This window comes from Eurypyga helias, unplaced genomic scaffold, assembly GCF_000690775.1.
Source record: "Eurypyga helias isolate BGI_N326 unplaced genomic scaffold, ASM69077v1 scaffold22168, whole genome shotgun sequence".
Lineage (NCBI taxonomy): Eukaryota > Metazoa > Chordata > Aves > Eurypygiformes > Eurypygidae > Eurypyga > Eurypyga helias.
In genome coordinates, this window is record NW_010269301.1 from 32,037 (window position 1) to 50,994 (window position 18,958).

The window sequence follows — 18,958 nt, forward strand, 5'->3', positions numbered from 1 at the left end:
CAGGGAAGTGTCAATGTTGTACAATATTTGAGAGTATAAGAACATATGGAAAAAGTGTTTATCCAGGTGGTAGCACACTGCTGAGCTCTACCTGGAAACCCGAGCTCAGTTTCCTAACCTAGGTTCTGCAGAGCGGATCCCACCGCTCTGAGTGCAGCTGCATCTATTCATTCACCCTCAGGAAATGGTCCTTCCAGTCCATTGTGTGTGCAGTTCCTTCTGAAAGTTTTTATCTGGCCCTAAAGCAAATCCCTGCTGCTCTGGGAGTTGCCTGGGTGTGTAAAGAGCCAACATCAAATTAGTGAATGACACTGGTATTGTGGTGCTAGCAGGATCCCATCAGTGCCAGCTGAAAGTTCTCCACTGTGTAGGCAAGACTGAGTTTTGCTGACTTATAAGGGGTCAGAACTGGGTCAAAGTCAGAGAATAAAGGGAAGGGACCAGAGCAGGAGCGAGCTGTGCAGGGCAAGGTTTGATGTGCACAGCTGGGAAAGATGAGGGCAGCGAACCTGGTACTGGAGCAGGCCACTCTTCCCCTGCCCCCTTTTGGCAGCAGGTTCTGGCATGTGTATTCTGAGTCAGCAGGGCCCAAGAGCCAGTCACCTGGCACTGGCAAAGTCAGCAAGGGGGCAATAAGCATTTTTCCACCCTCAGCAATTTCTTGGCCCATGTAACTGCCCGCTTCACCTAGGCGGCCTGCCACAAAGCGAGCTGAGCAAGAGAAGCCCAGGGAGGCTGCTGGGGGAGCGGCAGGCATGTAGAAAAGGGAAACGGAGCAGCAGAGATGTGTGCTAAGGAAAGGCAGAAAAAATAACATGGCAGTGATTCAGTCTCCTCCACCCACAGAGGGGAGCACAGCGGCTTCACTGCGTGTGACAACACTGGGGAAGGGAACTGCTGTAGGAGCAAACAAGGTCACTGTGTTACTACATTCTAGGGGACTCAGAATATTAAAGATCCCTAGCACATAAATTTCCCAAATAGTTAAATTCTATATAAATATTAGGCCAAGTGCCCCCCTGGTATAGCAGCAGTGATTGTATGACAGCAAGGATGGGTTTACTCCAGTGTGTTTAGGTTCTGTGTTGTTTTAACCAGCTGCTTGGGGTTTTGATTTCCTTTAATGGGTAACAAGGGCCATCCAAACCAGAGTTGCTGCTTTGCTTAGATTTCATTGAAAGAGACACTGCTAAAGGGAGAGGAAATCCCCAAAATGATACTCAGTGATTAAGTACATAGAACATAGGATTTCAGTGTTTGCAAATCCTTTTTTTCAAATGAACTTGTGGCACTAATCCTCTAATGGCATTATTTCTTTGGAATATATGCTGGATTAAGGAGTCACAATGAGGCAAAGTACAAAAATCCACATTAATCTCTCACTGATGGATGCTGTGTGGGATGCAGCTTCAACAATTGGTTCCAAAATTGGTTCTGTTCCTAACCTTGCCCCAGGTCTACACAGAGGGAAGAGTAGATCTAAACAAGTGTGACACTGAGCACTTGGCAGATGGTCACAAACCACTTAACTGGATAGACAGGGGAAGGCGTTTATTATCTTTAAACTCCAAAAGCTGAGCCTGCCCTGTGCTGTCCAGGAGGTGCTGCAAGAAGCAGACGCAGAGGTCCACAGGGCAGGAGCAGGACACGTGTCCAGAGCTGTGCCATTGACAAGACAGCAACCACCATGGCAAGGCCCAGCCTGGCAGCTAACTGGGCATGCTCGTGTTTTCAGCCCAGTGCAGCCACCTCGCTCTGGTTATCCTGCTCTCTTCTGGGATAACCCTGCTGTCCCCTCTCCCTCACTGCTGCTGTAAAAAAAAAAAAAAAAAAAAAGGTAAATATTTGCTTTCTAGGAAGAGGAAACTAGGTCACTGAAACTACATTTTCCTGCTCACCAGATTACAGGGAAGCTGTCATGGTGCCATGAGTTATTTCACTATCATTCAACAACCTAAAATGGTAAAAATGTCCAGAGGAGGCCACAAAGATGCTCAGAGGGCTGGAGCCCCTCTGCCATGGGGACAGGCTGAGAGAGTTGGGCTTGTTCAGCCTGGAGAAGAGAAGGCTCCGGGGAGACCTTATAGCCCCTTCCAGTACCTGAAGGGGCTATAAGGGAGCTGGGGGGACTTTTTACAAGGGCCTGTAGTGACAGGACAAAGGGTAATTTAAATTGAAAGTGGGGAGGTTTAGATTGGATATCAGCAAGAAATTCTTCACAGTGAGGGTGGTGAGGCACTGGAACAGGTTTCCCAGAGAAGCTGTGGATGCCCCATCCCTGGAAGTGTCCAAGGCCAGGCTGGATGAGGCTTGGAGCAACCTGGTCTAGTGGAAGGTGTCCCTGCCCACCCTGCCCATGGCAGGGGGGGTGGAACTGGATGATCTTTAAGGTCCCTTCCAACCCAAACCATTCTGTGATCCTATGATTCTATAAGAATTTCTGAATGGGCAACGCATCACCTAACGTATGGACGTCGGAGCATTCAACTTAGCTGCAATTGATGCTTCACATGCTTCAAGATTTCCCCAGGTCCAGGGAGTGGCAGTTATCAGACATTCCCATTCCACATTCTCTTTGAATGCCCTGGGCCAGCAGAGCCTGGCACGTGTTCCCAGACGTGGGTTGCTTTGTCTCACTTTCATCCCTGGCCGCTCTGTTAAGCACAAGTGGAAAAGAGATGGCAAATTCAATGAGTTCCTTACCAACAGAAACGCTTGGGGTTTCCAAAGTCTGTACAACTGAGATGCCTAAACATGGGAGTGAGAAGACTTTAAATAATGCACTAGCTTTTCGCAATTGTAAGGGCTCTGCCCTTGAACACTTGGATCACGGCAGGTAACTTCCAACACAATAAGAAAATGTACATACAGATATGTGGATATGTCAGTGTATATACCCGCATTTCTATATACACATGCAAAAAAGTATGTGTATATAGAAACTACATTTGCTTTATTTTGACATTTTTTTCCCCCTTGCTATCATAACACGAAAGTGATCTGTCAAAGTCATAGGGTTTCTGATACTTCTTCTATTTTGGAACTGAACTGTTCCAAACAAGCTCATTTGCTTCCAGCATTGGCACAGACCCCATGTTCATAGCTACAATATCTGGTTGTTTTCTGTACTATCACTTCAGCTTTGCTCTCAGGTCAATGGGGTTTTTTTTGCATTTTCCACCCCTGAGCTTGGGAGCGTGTACCATTGTTTGGGTGAAGATGTCCTTGGACTCCCTGTTGCACAGCTCCTCCTCTCACCTTCCTGATTGCCCGGCTGGCCTTTGGCATGAAGAATCCCTTTGGTGCTAAAGTTAACCTGGTTTCCCCTCACAACGGAGACATGTCAGCCTTCCTGTTTCACCATGTCCACAAGTGTGAACTGAACCTGGGGATTACGTGGTAGGAGAAGCACCAGGTTAGCCCTTCAGTGTTCGGTGGCCTCAGGGACAGTCTGTGTTGACAAGGCAGCAGAGACTGATACGTGCATCATTGAGGACTGGGGCCACGGAATCTGCTGTGCAAATACTGAGGATTACCAGTTCCTTTTGAAGGTCCTTTAGCGGACAAGTTCAGAGTCTGGTCCACTAAACAGTGCCTTTCTGATACTAGCGTGAAGGGAACAGTAAGAAATGCTCAGTGCATCTGGTGTTACGAAAGGGGGTAAACAAGAGTAAACGTTACTAAAACTAACTCCTGCTATGTTTGCTGATCCACTGAAAGATGACATTCAGAGCTGCCAGGATAAACATGAGGAGGACATCCCAAATCGTTCCCCGTTTGACTTTGTTATAAAACAATTCCAAGGGAAGAGGTCTTCTCCCGGAAAAAGAAAAGAGCAGCCTTCAGCCATCAAAAAGTTGTTCAGGGGCTTTGACTTTCGGGAAATCTGAAGGCAAGGGTGGAAGGGAAATTTAAGAAACAGAAATAAACAGCTCTGGAGCTGATGATCAGAGTGAGAAGCAAGATGTCTCTGTAGGAGGTCGTGATGGTAGAACAATGAAATACACGTGCATTGCACGTAATTTCATAGAAAATCAGTTGCTTTTTTTGACAGCCAAAGTGCTGTATTTTGTTGCCTGTAGTTTATCCTTTAGCCAGGATTTGCATCTGATTGGAACATTATCAAGGATATGCCCTCAAATTTGGTAGGTGCCAAGCAAGGAGTGGGATCCATGTTGCTGAGGAGGGATAAAGCTTTTGGGTGATATCTCTCTTGATCGCCAGTGTGAAAGGTCAGTGCTGGAGTCTGCTCATTACCTGCTTGGTTTCAAAGCCAAGCTTGGAGCAGTAGCTGGGCTTGTGTTTAAGATTGGTCTCTGCTGGCCCTGCTGCTGAAGCAATGTGGAGACAACCAGAGCAGATGTTTCCTACCACTTGACACTGGTGAGGGGGCAGGGAAGGGAATGGAAATTCATCGTGTATGTTCTTTTGCACACACAAGAATAGTCTTTACATCCACACCAGAGAAAATTAGGCTGTTTCTAGAAAGGAGCTGGAAGGTGAGGCTTAGAACCCGATCCTTTGTCCTAAGAGTTTTGGGGAAGTTTGGAGAAACGAGGAGGGAATAGGCAGTGAGTGTGGGATTGGTATTTTGTGTAACTTTTGGCTGTTTTTTTCCCAGCTATAAGCATTAGATGAAATTACTGATTTGTCAGTGGATTTAGCAATTAATGTGAATGCAATTTTCCTTGCTGTACAAACTGCATGGAAGAAGGAGGTGAGTGGGGGTTGCTTTGCAAAGCCCAGAAAAGCAGGACCTGCCTTACACAGACGATGTATGACAATGCACACATGAAGGAAGCAGCAGGTTGACCACACAACTGCAGGGCCACTTGCTGCTGGCTGATTGAGTACAGACTGTGTTGTAGCAGTGAGGCTGCAGTGAGGCACACAGAGGTGGTTATGTGACTTGTGCATCCAGAAGAGCTGCGTTCAGAGCTTTGCACGAATTTCATGTCCTTGAACTGGTGCTGCAAACATCCAAAGTCACTGGCATAAGGTAGTGTGGAGTTGTGCAACAGCAGATTCTTTTCTCACTCTGCACTGGGAGCTTTGTAGTATCTGATCTATAGTAATCTTATCACTCAGGTTACCACATTGGTCAAGAATAGACCCTGGTTTGCTGACAGATTAGTGAATTCCCTAAAGTCTTCCCCTGACAGCCACAGACAGATTTTACAACACACGGTGTTCGTAGCAGAGGTAACCGGGGCCCTATTTCTTTATTACTCAGGTGGGCTTTCACATCTCACTTCTGAAGCGGAGTCACCATCTGGTGAGCAGAGATTTGACCAGTTCATGCAGAACCTGGGAAAGAAACCCTTTAGCAAGAATCTGGATCTAGACAATTGTGCGTTAAGTGCAGCAGATGTTACAGTGCTGGGTAAATACACATTTTTATTCAACTACTCACTTCATACAGTTCTATAATTCTTATTTGCCTATTCAATTATTCACTCTCCTCTTTTCCTTTCCCTTTCTTTTATACAGGCTTTATTCAACATTTCATCTGTTGGTCCTAGGTCCCTGAGAAATGTTAATTAATAAATTATATAAATTATGTAATGTATATAAATATAAGAATCATACAGGTCTGTGAAGCAGATGAATGTCCTTACATTCAAACTGCAGACAAGAAGACGGAGGTGCAAATTGTCATGGCTTTTTAATGCTGCATTGATTGTAGATGTAGATCTACTGACATCCAGGGTGTGCAGATAACATGCAAACAGAAGATGCTTTTTCTTTTCTTTTCTTTTCTTTTTTTTTTTTTTTTTTTTACAGCTTCTTTAATGTCGTTTCTCCCCGAGCTGGAAGAGATCAGCCTATCCTGGAATCGTTGTGTTGGTGGGACTTTGAAAGCTCTCACTATTCATCTTCATCATGTGAACCTGTTAAAAGTCCTTCGACTTACCAGCTGCAGGCTGGCAGCTGAGGATGTCACCTCCTTAGGTACAGGATTTCATTTCCATTTACTTCCAGACAGCTTGGGTCTGCTGTAATCCAAATCATCTCTTCCTGCGTCCTACCCCTGCTGCTGCTGCACCAGGCAATGTAAACTCCCGCTGTGAAACCGTAGAAAGAACTTGGGCTTAGGAGTGATCTTAGGCATTTGGGTAGCTCTGCTGAGTTCATTCCTCAGGGCATGGAATTTGCATGTTCAGGAGGGAACTGAATTCAGTCCTATTTGCAGGAAAGCATGTTTTCAATTCAGTATGTTTTTTGGCTAGCTTTCCTATCTTGTGGTAGACAGAACCCAACTGAGTCAGTCAGAGGCAGCTTAGGTCTTCGTGCTGCAGCACAGACACAGTGCTCAGCTCAAAAACATGGATGGTCTTCTGGAGGGGACCTAAAACCCATGCTGCCTTGAAGCTTTGTTACTTGTTTTTTCAAGCTTATTCTCCTGCGTACTTCTTTGCTTGGAGTGCCTGCAACCCTGCTTTCTGCAAAGCATGAGATTTAAAGGTTTTAAAGATGGTGTGACACACTCAGGTTCTGACGCTCAGTCACCTCTGGGCCTGGAGTTTACTCTGGGGTGCGTCTGTGATACCTGTCTAAAAGAAGACCAGTCTCAATCACCTAGGAATTCTAAAATACTGCTGTTTGTTTTGCAAATTCTAAAGACTGGTCTGAGTTTTAAAACTGGATTTTATGTCATTCACAGCCAGGCTATTTTCAGGAAGGGTTCAGAAATAAAATTACATGTATGGTGGTAGCTCAAAAGTGTGTCATGCTATCTGTTGTGGAGGAAGAATGCATCTCTGCAAGAGCTAATGAAAAGAATTAGTCTGTTTCTGATGAGGCAAAAATCTGTGTTTCATTTTCTATCAGACTTTTTCAAATTTCTTTCTTTCTTTTTCAACCCCTTTTCTCATACTTTTTCTTTTCTCTTGAGTTTTATTGGTTATATTTCCAATTGATTTATTCTGCCAGGTTCTTCTGTGCTGTTTCCTTCCCCATTCTGGTTTCGCCTCTGATGAGACAGGCTGGCAAAGGCTAATTTTTCTGAATGTAATCAAAATCAGTGCTGTCTGTCTTGAAATCATGGGAAAGTTAGTTTGGGTCAAGCCAATGCTCATCTGAATTCCTTATGAAGTGAGTCAGAAACTCCTGTCAGAAACGAAACTTTTAAGTTTCAGAAATAGTTCAGAGGCTTTTTTTCAGATCCTCCTGTGGACACAGTACAGAGGGTGTTGGAAGTTTGCCAAATAAAAGAGAGCAGAAGTACACAGGACAGTCATTTCAGCTTGTCACTTGCATTGACTTCCCTGCAGACCACACTTTCTGGTCCTAGCACAGGTCTGCAGTGATGGCCGTGCAGTCTGTGTCTGCAGTGGCAATGACTCGTGATGTGTATTGCTCCTTAGGCAAGGTGAGAATTTATACAACATTGCTGCAGTGGCAACAATTCATGGCATCACCAATGTTCCTGGCAAACCTTGTAAAATATATGTATTATATGTCAGGTTAGGGTTCAGAGAACCAGAAAGCCTACAGTTCCAGGGACAATTGGGATTGCAGAGGCATGCCAGGAGGAGCATGGCACTGCACCGATGTTGCTCCCTCCACAGCTTTCATAGCTGGGACAGCTGTGGTGTTGGGGACATGAACCTCGGCCGAAAGCTGTTAGGGTTCAGTGCGGGGAGAGTCACCCCCCACACTGTTTATCTGGGACACATCTTAGGGTAAATTATTTGCTCTCTGGACATGCTTCCTCTTTCCCCAGACAGAAAATAGACAAGTGCACAGTCAGGCCAACTAACTTTTAACAAGCTAATCCTACTCTCCGAGGGAAATCCAAATTCACCATCATCACTTAATGCATGTCCTGTGAAGCCATATGAAATGGGCTTATTATCTGTGTCTCTCCCTGCTGGAGGTCTTATGGATAAGACAAAACAACTGGCGCTAATTAGTGCATCCAGTGGTAATTTCAGCAAAAGGCTGAGGATTGAGGGGATGAGCTGGCCTCGCCTTCTCCTACTCCTTCAGAGAAGGATGGAGTTGCATAGATGGGGCGGCTCTGTGGTGTGACCGTATGTCTGCTGTGGTTATGCGCTGAAGGTTAGTCCAAGGGCTTTGCCTGCAATACCTCGTGCAAACTCTGTGGAAGTAATTAAATACTAAACCTGTGAACTGTGCTGTTGCAGCAGCCAGTGACTGCTATAAATACTAAAGCACGCTCTCTTTTTCACTGCAGACTCTGCTTTACAGCACCCTTCAGAGCTCAGAAAATTAGATATATTGTGTAACAAAGGGATTGGTTGTGGCTTTAAAGACCCAACAGCTCACTTGGCCAGCTTGAAAAATCCCCAAGTCCCTGATCTCCACCAGTGCTGTGTAACAGAAGAGGACATGACCATGTCTCCTAGCGTCTGATCCCATGTGAAACTAAGGACCTGAATCCACCATTGTCATAACTTTTTGACATTGGTATTTTACTCTTTAGAACAGTAATGACAAAAACTCCCATGACTCAAAGCCTGTGTTGCCCACATCTTATTTTCCATGCTAAGGAAGTTAATTTGAAAAGCTGATGAAGAAGCATTGGGAAATATTAACTATTACTAATAGCAGTCATTATTTATTTTTAATTTATTGACTAATAGAGAATAACAGCATTAATATAAAGGGGTTTCAGTTAGCAGTGAAGACATTTGGAAATAAGCCGCATCTCATGTGATGTTAAACTCCCTACTTCACCTAGAAAATACCAACAGGAAGCCATGTCCTGACAACCTTCCACACAGTATGTAATGCCTGATTTCTTAAACATTCCTACTGAAAATGGCAAGACTATTTATGGACTAAAACATTACTCACCATAAATTTGAGTGTCAGAACTTGGCCTCGACTTTTGGATTGATTTATAAAGAAAAGAAATTATGTCAGGCAAATATACAACTACATATTTGTTCTGGATTGGCGACTGCCTGATAAATATTTGATGTTTTCGTAGCTCAGGTGGTACCTTTACTCTCCAGTCTTCAAGAGCTAAATTTATCCTCGAATTAAAATGTAGGATTCTTACCCAATCCTCTTCTGGGCTGGCTCAGGTCTTTACCAAAGCCGAAATCTCTGGCCATCAGCAATTGTGGTTTACGCAGAGTCATTTTCATCACGAGGTAGGAATGTTTTAGGTTTGTCTGTTCTCTGCGTATCCTTGTGGGACAAAGCATTCCATTCTTCCTTGGCTGAACTCCAAAGGTTGTGGTTACATTATGCCACAGGTCCCCAGTGAAAAAGCCTGAGATGAAACCAGTGCTTCATGGGATCTGGTTGCAAGGGAAGACCATGGTACATCTTCCCCCTTTATACCTGACTGGACAAAGTCCTTTTACTCCTTTGCCTGATAGTGAGCTCTCGTACACTTGTAATTTTGGAAGAGAAAGGAAAACATGATTTCATACTATGCTGCAATTAGAGTTTGGTTGTAACACTGCATTTGCGGCTTAGTGGGGTAAAGTTCTGACTGAAGGTTTTTCTCCTCACTGCAGGTGATAGTTAAGCATGGGGCAGTGGAGGAACTGAGGCAGTGTCTGCAGTAGTGAAAAAGGTGTTGCACAGCCAAGAAGAAAATTCCAGTCTAACACGGGATATGTATTCAGCCTCTTTTGTCTACTTATTGCAAATCTCACTGGATTAATGGCTGCACTGTCCCCTTGATAGGCGTTCCATATGGCACATGAAATCTGAGTACAGAGGGATCTGTTAATTACTGCGTATTGTCCACTTACATTTTGTGCTGTTTACTAGTGATGTGGAAACCTGTAGTAAAACTGGACTGCCCTCAGCAGAAGCAGTGGCAAGCTAAACTGCGCTGCAGTCCCTGCAGGAAGAGTACTATATTTATATCGTTACAATTATGTAAGGGTGACATCATGGAAATCGGTGTCGTCAAAAGATGCAGAGCATTTCACCTTGCATGGTGAGATGACAGCAAAACATTCATGTCTCTAAGTTGATATAAAATGGTTTAAAACCAAACTGTTATATTAAATTGACTTCAGTGGGACAGGGTTAAGCCAATAATGTGAAGATAAAGACAAGAAACCCCTCCACAGAGTCCTTAAAGACTCTATAGTCAGGCCCTTATATTCTTTAAAGAGCACAGGAGGTATTTTTGTCTGAGTTTTATTAGGATAACACAAGTCATTCTAAGCACAAGTAGGCAGCCTGCTAGGAGCCAATTTACAGGTGAATTGCCGGTGAGGTGTCTGTTGAGGCCATGTTGTCTTCTCTTAGTAAGCAGAAGTTGCTGGTCTTAATCTTTTCAGCTGAGGCTGCCCTTCACCTTCCTGAACTGGAGATATTAGACCTTTCTTGGAATAAGTGCGTTGGTGGGAACCTAAAGCTGCTTTTGGGAGCGCTAAAGCTTGCAGCGGAGATTCAAGTGTTAAGACTGAGCAGCTGTAACTTGGTGGCTGAAGATTTGGCACTTCTAAGTACGTATAACAGGGTATTTAGTAGCAGTCAGGGAGCCAGGGCAGTTAGACCACAATTCAGAAGGGGCTTGTTCCATGGGCTAAGCACGTTTTTGCATAAAGCAAATGAAAAGATGGAAAATACAGCAGTATTTTTCCCAGAAAGGGGTTTCATTTTGCTGAAGACCGTGTGTCCTGTACATGCACAGTGCAAAAGCTGAAAAGGATAAAAAGGCAAAGAATCATTTTAGCCGAGATGTATCTATTAATATGAAAAAACAGCACTTAGAAGAACGTAAGGATTATGTCTGGTTTTTGTATCAGATATTTAAAGCTGCCTCTGAAGTGTTTTATTTTACTCAGTTGCTGGTTTGGGGTTCAGCAATTTATGGGAAATGTACCTGCTGACAGGCAGTAATACAGGCACCACCAGCTCTCGCTCCGTTAGGTGTGTTTCTGGAGTCAAACTGTGACGGGAGAATTAAAGCAGAAATATTTTAGCCCACCTCTTAGCAGCTGCTGAGAAATACTGGAAAATGGAAACCCAGTGAAGGAATAAATTTTAGGATCTTTCTAAAAACCTGTTTATTTCATAATCATCCTTGTGATTCTGGGTCTGATTGATGTGGTTTGAGTGTCTGAGATTGGCAATAGCTGTGTGACAGCTACTAAGGCCCTGTAATCTGAAGGCTGGTGAGATGAAGCCCAAATATTTTTGATGTTACAAACACCGCCCTTCATGGGTATGTCCTTTGGCAGTGGTACATTAAGGATCCCAGTTCCCTTTGGGTATTTGAAGCCCATTACCCTCCCACAGCGAGAGGTGGCTGTTGTAATCATGCAACCTCATGTAGTTTTGCTTTCCTCTTTCTAAATCTCCCTGTAAAGCCTGTCTGCCTGATTTAATGGGCACTTGATAGAACTGCCTTCCAAAGATTCTGGATGCAAAGCAATCCATAAGTATTCTGGATTAGGCTATGCAAAGATTTCAGGATACTTCAGGGAAGCTCTTTCTCATCCTGAGCTGTTTCAGCCTTACCCAGACTGGCCCTTCTGTACAGACCCTTTTATGACATGCACCGCAAAACCGAACTCCCAGATCTGAGTCTGATCTAGAGCATAGGAAAGCCAGTGGGAGTCCCTGCAGTGCCTGCATGTTTCCTGTGCTCAGGGTTAATCCATTAACCTTCACAACACCTTGTGACATAGACAGGGGACTTATCCTTACCCTAAAGATGAAGGAAATTAGCAAAGTCAGTAATTTAAAGCCACAGAGCAGCTTCTAGCTAAGAGTGGGGCACCCTGCTCTGTGTCCAGGCACCAGCTTGGGATGTGTAAGTGGCTCCTCCTTTAGCTGATAGTTTCTTACCTGGTTTTTTATTGTATTTGCTTACACAGAGCCAAATTCTGGCACAGCTACTTGTGTCATGGAGCATGTTAACCCACACGTGAGCTCAAAGACTGCAGTGGGATTATTCATTGGTAAGGTATTTTAGGAAGTAAAGATATTAGATCTGCCCACTGAGTGAGGAGTCTTAGAGGCAGCTTGAGGGATAAAGTACTTCTCAATTAGCCCTGAGCATATCTACGTGCTGCAGCAATCTCCTGGAGGAGAGGCACAACAGGATCATTCAGTGGCACTTTCCAAGCTTTCTAGGATCCCTCTCAGCAAGGTGTCCCATGCAGATGCAGATCAATATTCAGCTTTTGCTCCGGGTGACCCTTCCAGCATCAACTCCTGGCTGCTCAGGGCTATAACCAGCAGCTGACCATGCTGTGCCGATACCTCTTGATCATTTGATCCATGATTTCATGTGAGGGTCTGTGGTTCTGGTTCTGGCTGGAATAGAGTTAATTTTCTTCGCAGTAGCTGGGTTGGGGCTATGTTTTGGTTTTGTGCTGAAAACAGAGTTGATAATACAGAGGTGATTTTGTTATTGTTGAGCAGTGCTGACACAGAGTCAAGGTCTTTTCTGCTTCTCACCCCACCAGTGAGTGGGGGGCCACAATAAGTTGGGATGGCTGACCCCAGCTGGCCAAAGGGATATCCCAGACCATATGACATCATGCCCAGCATATACAGCTGGGGGAGGAAGGAAGGGAGGGATGTTTGGAGTGATGGCGTTTTTCTTCCCAGGTCACTGTTACTCATGACGGAGCCCTGCTCCCTGGAGCTGGCTGAACACCTGCCTGCCTATGGGATGTGGGAATGAAGTCCTTGCTTAGCTTCACTTGTGTTCATGGCTTTTGTTTTACCCATTAAACTGTCTTTACCTCAATCCATGGGTTTTCTCACTTTTACTCTTCTGATTCTCTCCCCCATCCCGACAGGGGGTGTGAGCGAGCGGCTGCCTGATGCTCAGTCACCAGCTGGGATGGACTTCCTAGTTGCAATTTCAGTTCTGCTTGAAAAGTGCATTTGGTTCCCCCAGCTCTGAGAAATGTGAGATGAACTGGAGTGACTTGGTCCGAGGTACCAGGGAATTGCTGCAGCGTAGGAGCCGTTATTTTGTACAGAGAGCCTCAACCTCTGAAATGAACTTTCCTCCTTGAACCTCTCTCTCTAGTTCAGTAAGGCAGCTGGCCCATGTCTGGTGTCTGTTGTAATCTTACTGACTGAACTGGACTTTGCTATTGGGGTTTCTTGCTGTGTCATACTTGGGCTCCTCATTCTGACTTCCAGAGCACAGGATGGACTCACTGCTACCAACCTCTCACTGCTTGTGATCCCCTTCTCAGTCCTTTGCCCTCTCATCATTCTCTCATACCTTTCCTGCCAATAAAACCCTTTTATTAAATCACTTCTATTAAGCATCCTGTCTACCTGCCAGTCTTCCCATAAATCTCTCTCTTCCAGTGATTTCCTCCTTGGTAGCCTCTGCATCATCCTGCTCTCTGTGCCTCTTTTCACTTAGGGTGAAAAAATTTCATGAACCCTCCAAACAATCAAACCAGCATCCGTGACCTAGTAAAATGGAAACCAACCTGAGCAATCCCACTTTCCTGCACTCCCAGCTCTCTCCTGCCAACAGCGCATTAAGGAAACTTCAGTATCATCGCCCAAAGTGCCAAGTGGGAGCGAGATCCATACCCTGGATGCAGATGTAGTGGCAGCACTACCTGGAGGTGGAGCTCTTGGAAGAGCTGGGTCTCCGTGACGCTGCCTTCACCAACTCCTCTGGGATGCCACCACCTTATGCTTACAGATGAAAACCGGACAAGGATATCTGATCCCTCGGACAAACAGCTACCTGTGAAGTACTGTGGAAAGACACGGTTGCATATAAATTTGGCATGCTAGAATTCTGGTAAGGGGTGTTTGTCATGATTCTTTTGAATAACTGAGGTGTTAGGGCATGCCAGGACCCCAAACCATTGCGGAATATTGCATTCTGCAGTCTCTCTGCTTTCACATGATCCTGTTTTACACACCCATTGTACAAACTGTTACCAAGCTATCTCGGAGATGAACTATAACACTAAGGATTTGACAGCTTGCAGTCATTCAACACACTGCAACTACACATTGTCAAAACATCAGTGAATGCTTCTGCAAAAGTCTAGAGAGCTTTTCAAAAAGAGCTTTTCACACCTCTGTGCAACAGGATGGTAACACAGGTTCTGGTAGAAGCACGTATGTTCTGCCTGGAATCCTCCTCCATATTTCCAAACAAAGCATTGATCATTTCTGAACATAAAACTCATTGAATAACTGCTAGTAGGTGGGGCCACAAATGTTTCACTCTAGATATAGCTGTACCTCACTGACTGGAAAACAGATTTCTAAGAACTGCATGTAAAATACTTTGGGATTCAGAACAAAGAACAGTTTGTTGTGGCAGGTTCCCACTGATTAGATTAATTTCCTGTTAAACAGCTGCCTTTGTGCTTTGAGATAACATACATTCAGAGTGAGACATCTCAAGAATGTTTCAGAATCTGCCTGATTGAGGTGGAGTCAATGTTGACAAAAACAAACCTCAAAAAATTGTCTGTTTTCATTGTAACACTGATTCCAATGCTTTAATACTGCTTGTCTCCTACTCGCCTATCTTCCCTCACATTTGCCCTTCTTGTAAATGAAAAGAGCTCTGTGCAGTTTACTGCCCAAATACCACTTCTGGCTTCTGATCCTTTTACAGGCTTCTATTTTCCTTTTCCTTTCTTTTCCTTCTTTTTATTTTTCCTTAGATTCTTAAGTGTCAAGATGGGTCTGATCCCCTTCTGGCTCATCAACCCACACCACAACCCACGCCACAAGATCTGAAAAAGAGAAAAACAATCTGGTTACCTGGAGGAAAAGGGTAAGAGCAAACAGTCACATGAACAGTATTACTGGTGGGTCTTCTCACATCGGGGGGTCTGCTTCGAGCTGAGCTCTGGGAAACATCTTTTTCCCCAGCCCTTGAGGTTGAGGTGATGGGGGAGGACCACCTGGCGCTGGTGGGTACAGCGCTTCCTAACTTTTATCCTGTTTGGCTCCCTTACAATTACAGGAGGAGCCCTGACCCATGCATTGCATTCCTTCCTTCCCAATGCCTTTGTGTCCATAAGGCCAGAAACACAAGGGCTACTTTTCACCATGTATTTGGCTTAGAGAGTATGGGAGCTGCTTAAAGTGCCTGTCGTGACAGTCAGGTATTTTTAAGAGGCTCAATGAGCCAATGGCTACAGGCAGGTACACACACAGTTATTCTCCATATGCAGTTCTTTGGGATTCTGGAAAATATGTATGCATCACCTCTAATAATTAAAGGATTTTTCCTTAGCTTGATATATAATCAATGTACCAAGAATATCAGTAAGTGCAGAAGTAAGGTTTATGAACTGAGATATGATTGGGATGCCTACTAAACACAGGGAGACAATGTGAGTTTCAAACACTGAGTTTTGATATTACTCCTATTGTGACAGCCCTGGACTGATGCTGCACCAGGTACCTACGGTGGTCAGGAGAACCTCCAGTCCTGCATTTGGGAACAGCTGCAAGTTCATGGAATCACCACGGAAGTCCACAGAATCACCATGCCGCAGCAGACCAAGAGCTTCTCCCCTCTATTGCTCCTACCTTCAATTTGCTGATGTCTTCTGACAGACCTGTGAGTTTAATTCCTTTACTTTGTCCCAGTATAATCTCTCTAATGAGGGATTTCCTTTGGAAAGACACTGGATTGGTTTCCAGACAGGCTATGGCATTTCAGATGTGTCAGTTCTTCTACCTCTGCAGGTACCTAGACACAGTCATTAAAATGATACATTATGTCAATTAAACAGCAATCTTTGAGATTTCGTTTTTAGGGGAAAAATCTCCAAGAAAACACTGAGGAGCTGCATTTACTGTTGATGGATGAACACAGAATATTCTGCTCGTTAATATAACATTATACCTCACAGTATGGTAAAAATTTTGGCCAAAAAAATTCCATGTTTCCTCTGCTGGAAAGATTTCTTATGGGGTTAAATTTATTTCTTAGGAGAAACATCAGTCTGTGTCTTCATTTCCTTTGTTATGCATAGTGCAGGGGAGAGTAATGTAAATGAATGAAACCTGAAAGTGATTCTTTTGCATAAGTTATCACTTCTGTAAATGTAATCTTCAAACTGCACAAGTGAAAATCTCCTTGGAAAAGAAGTGTTGCATTAGATAAAAGGGAAGGTGTATTCTGAGCCCTAAAATGAGAACGTCCATGAATACTGCTACACGTATAATAGCAGAGCTTTAGGGTACAGAATTGTTCATTATCAAACAAGCAGCAAATGTTGATAGCGTTAAAGGCATTAGCATTATCACATCCATATTTAATTTGCCCTCTCTCTGTTTCAGTTTGTGACGTATAGATTCTGCACAGATGCAGCTCTTAGATGATCTTAGATGATCAGAGGGCTGGAGCACTTCTCGTATGAAGAAAGGATGAGAGAGTTGGGCTTGTTCAGCCTGGAGAAGAGAAGGCTCCGGGGAGACCTTATAGCACCTTCCAGTACCTGAAGGGGCTACAAGGAAGCTGGAGGGGACTTTTTACAAGGGCCTGTAGTGACAGGTCAAGGGGTAATAGGGTTAAATTGAAAGTGGGGAGGTTTAGATTAGATATCAGCAAGAAATTCTTCACAGTGAGGGTGGTGAGGCACTGGCACAGGTTTCCCAGCAAAGTTGTGGATGCCCCATCCCTGGAAATGTCCAAGGCCAGGCTGGATGAAGCTTGGAGCAACCTGGTCTAGTGGAAGGTGTCCCTGCCCATGGCAGGGGGTTGGAACTAGATGGGCTTTAAGGTCCCTTCCAACCCAAACCATTCTATGACTGTATATTATTTTAGGAATCTCACCAAAGCAATTTTCACTCAGATCTAGTACCCTGACACTGGTTAATCTGGTGAAGGACCCCGGCACTGTGCACAATTCGGTGTTACTCAGATAAACACGGGAAAGGGACAGCCAGCAGCAGATCTGGTGTGGGAGCTTTGCCAAGCTGTTAGCAGACAGTCTGAGTACTCTCATTTCAGTGAGATTCTACAAACCTGGGGAAAGCTTGTGCAGGAGATTGGGACAGATCCAGCACAACCAGCTTCTGGCAGTGTTGCAGTGTAGGAGGAATAGAGGATAAGTTATTAAAAGCTAAAAATAGTTTAACTAAGTTTGTCAAAAAGCTTACCTCTTGTAGGATGAGACTGATTAGGTTTTTGTTCCAGATCTATAATTTCTAAATTAGCAATATGACAAAGCTCTTTGTGGAAACTTTCAAATCTATTTTTCTGGAGGTAAATTTCCTTGAAGTTTGTCAGGTTCGCTATTTCTTTGGCAGACACTTGAAATGATTGTTAGAGAGGCCGAGCAGCTCAACATGAGGGAGGTATTCACTATCTGCACTGGAATTTCGTGCAGGTTTTATACAGCCTGAGCTGATGAAGGGCCTGCAAGTTGCTGATAACTGGCAGCAAACTACAAGAGAGGGAATTGTTACTTAATCTAAGCTCAGAAGACACTTCAGCTCCCCCAGTTCTTTGCATATGTCCTATACGTGGTTCTGATCCAAGCAGAGGAGCTTCATGTGTCTCAGGCAATTGATGTCTCTGGGAACGCTTACAATCAGGTTCTTTTCCAGATATTCCAGACTCAAGACCCCTGGCAAGATGGTTTGCAGTTGCTTGTTGGCCAAATCAATGAAAAATGTCCCATCTGTGACGCAACAGGGAGAAAGAGCTTTATTCTCTGGCACTTCATTCACTGGTGTTTCTTTTGGAGTCTCAATGTGGGCATCCTCAAAACCAAGAGTCAGCCTGAGGGGGTGAATGTCCCTGCACTGGGCTCCTGGCTCTGCTGAGACTCAGCCACGTCTGCTTCTTATTTTAATTTCAGAAGAGGAAAACATTAAAAATCAACAGTACTCAAAGACCTTTTCACACTAGGTAAATATTGGAAGAACTCAGCATTTAGAGACAAGTTCTGGCCTCAGTTGTACCACTGCAAAAAGCTGGTTGTGTTCATGGAGATCAAATCCTGCAGTAAGTACAGCAGGAGTGTGAAGCCCCGTGCATCCTGAAGTACCCCAACAGCTTCATTCGGAGGGTGATCTTGTGAAGTCAGGGGAGCTGGACAAAGCAACATCTTTGAGTCTCGAAGGCCTGTATTTACAAACAGTGACCGAAATCTGCCTTCAGCTGTGCTGACTGTAAAACTGGAAGAGGCCTGTTGTAAAAAGGCAGCACCTTCTTCTGTTACACTTAGAAGTTTCTGAGCCAGAGATGCCCGTGAATCTGATACTGATAACCCTCGAAGGTGTACTGTTGCTGATGGCGAAGGAGCGAGAGGTGGGAAGGGGCGACTACCTGAGTGACCTCTGATGTCTGGATGGAAGAAACCTTTCAGCTGGCATCTAAGGAATGGGAAGAGGGGTTCGAGAGGCAGCTGTCAGTCACCTCACACCTTTTCTCTGCTGCCATAACTGTGCCAGGAGGAAGTCATGTTTCCAGAGATGGACATTTTCCAGTTGTCACCAGGACAAGGAAGACCTGAGAGAAGAACTGAGACACCCATGCTGGGCTTCCCAGCATAATTCAGATGTTGCACGAGGGTATTTTCTTTTTCCAGGCTCCAGGTTCAGGACTCGGGAGCAAGACCTGCATGCTGTGGGACAGGAGAGTGTGCGATCCCAGCCCACCCCCTCCTGCGTGCAGGGCCAGTAGTGAAGGCGACAGAAGGAAAGGACTGGCAGAGGCACCTTTGAAGTAACTGCTAATCCGCGTAACCACAAAAATTTCTGCAGAGGCTCCTCGGAGGCCGCAGGCAGACCGCTAAGTCAATGCTCAGGGGGTGAGCTGCCGAAATTCCTCTCCCCACTGTGACCAGGCACCGCAGCTGTGACCAGGCCTCTGCCATGGCGGGGGCCCAGCACTACACAGGGGTGGGGTGGCAGTGGGGCCTGGCTACCTTTGTTCGCTCCCTCTTGGCATGATGCCCTCCTTGGAAACGGGCTCTGTTACCAAACATTATTAACCCTGGAGCAGGCTGGCTGGGCCGCAGGGCTGAGCTTGCCTGTGGGC

At 44.9% G+C, this 18,958-nt stretch overlaps 2 protein-coding genes across 2 annotated transcripts; one reads left to right on the forward strand and one right to left on the reverse strand.

The window, feature by feature from the left end:
* The first annotated feature begins 3,698 nt into the window (after nt 1-3,698).
* On the forward strand, nt 3,699-13,582 carry LRRC31 (leucine rich repeat containing 31). Its single transcript, XM_010158064.1, is given in 10 exon segments — nt 3,699-3,875; nt 3,877-3,979; nt 5,234-5,383; nt 5,785-5,952; nt 8,201-8,363; nt 8,483-8,487; nt 8,960-9,101; nt 9,103-9,125; nt 10,278-10,459; nt 13,457-13,582. Coding segments are annotated over 10 exon segments (1,239 nt in total).
* Nucleotides 13,583-14,619: 1,037 nt separating this feature from the next.
* On the reverse strand, nt 14,620-18,868 carry LRRIQ4 (leucine-rich repeats and IQ motif containing 4). Its single transcript, XM_010158065.1, is given in 13 exon segments — nt 14,620-14,687; nt 15,006-15,107; nt 15,110-15,143; nt 15,493-15,571; nt 15,573-15,655; nt 16,710-16,953; nt 16,955-17,097; nt 17,099-17,214; nt 17,217-17,276; nt 17,279-17,305; nt 17,308-17,382; nt 17,385-17,695; nt 18,846-18,868. Coding segments are annotated over 13 exon segments (1,365 nt in total).
* Nucleotides 18,869-18,958: the final 90 nt, after the last annotated feature.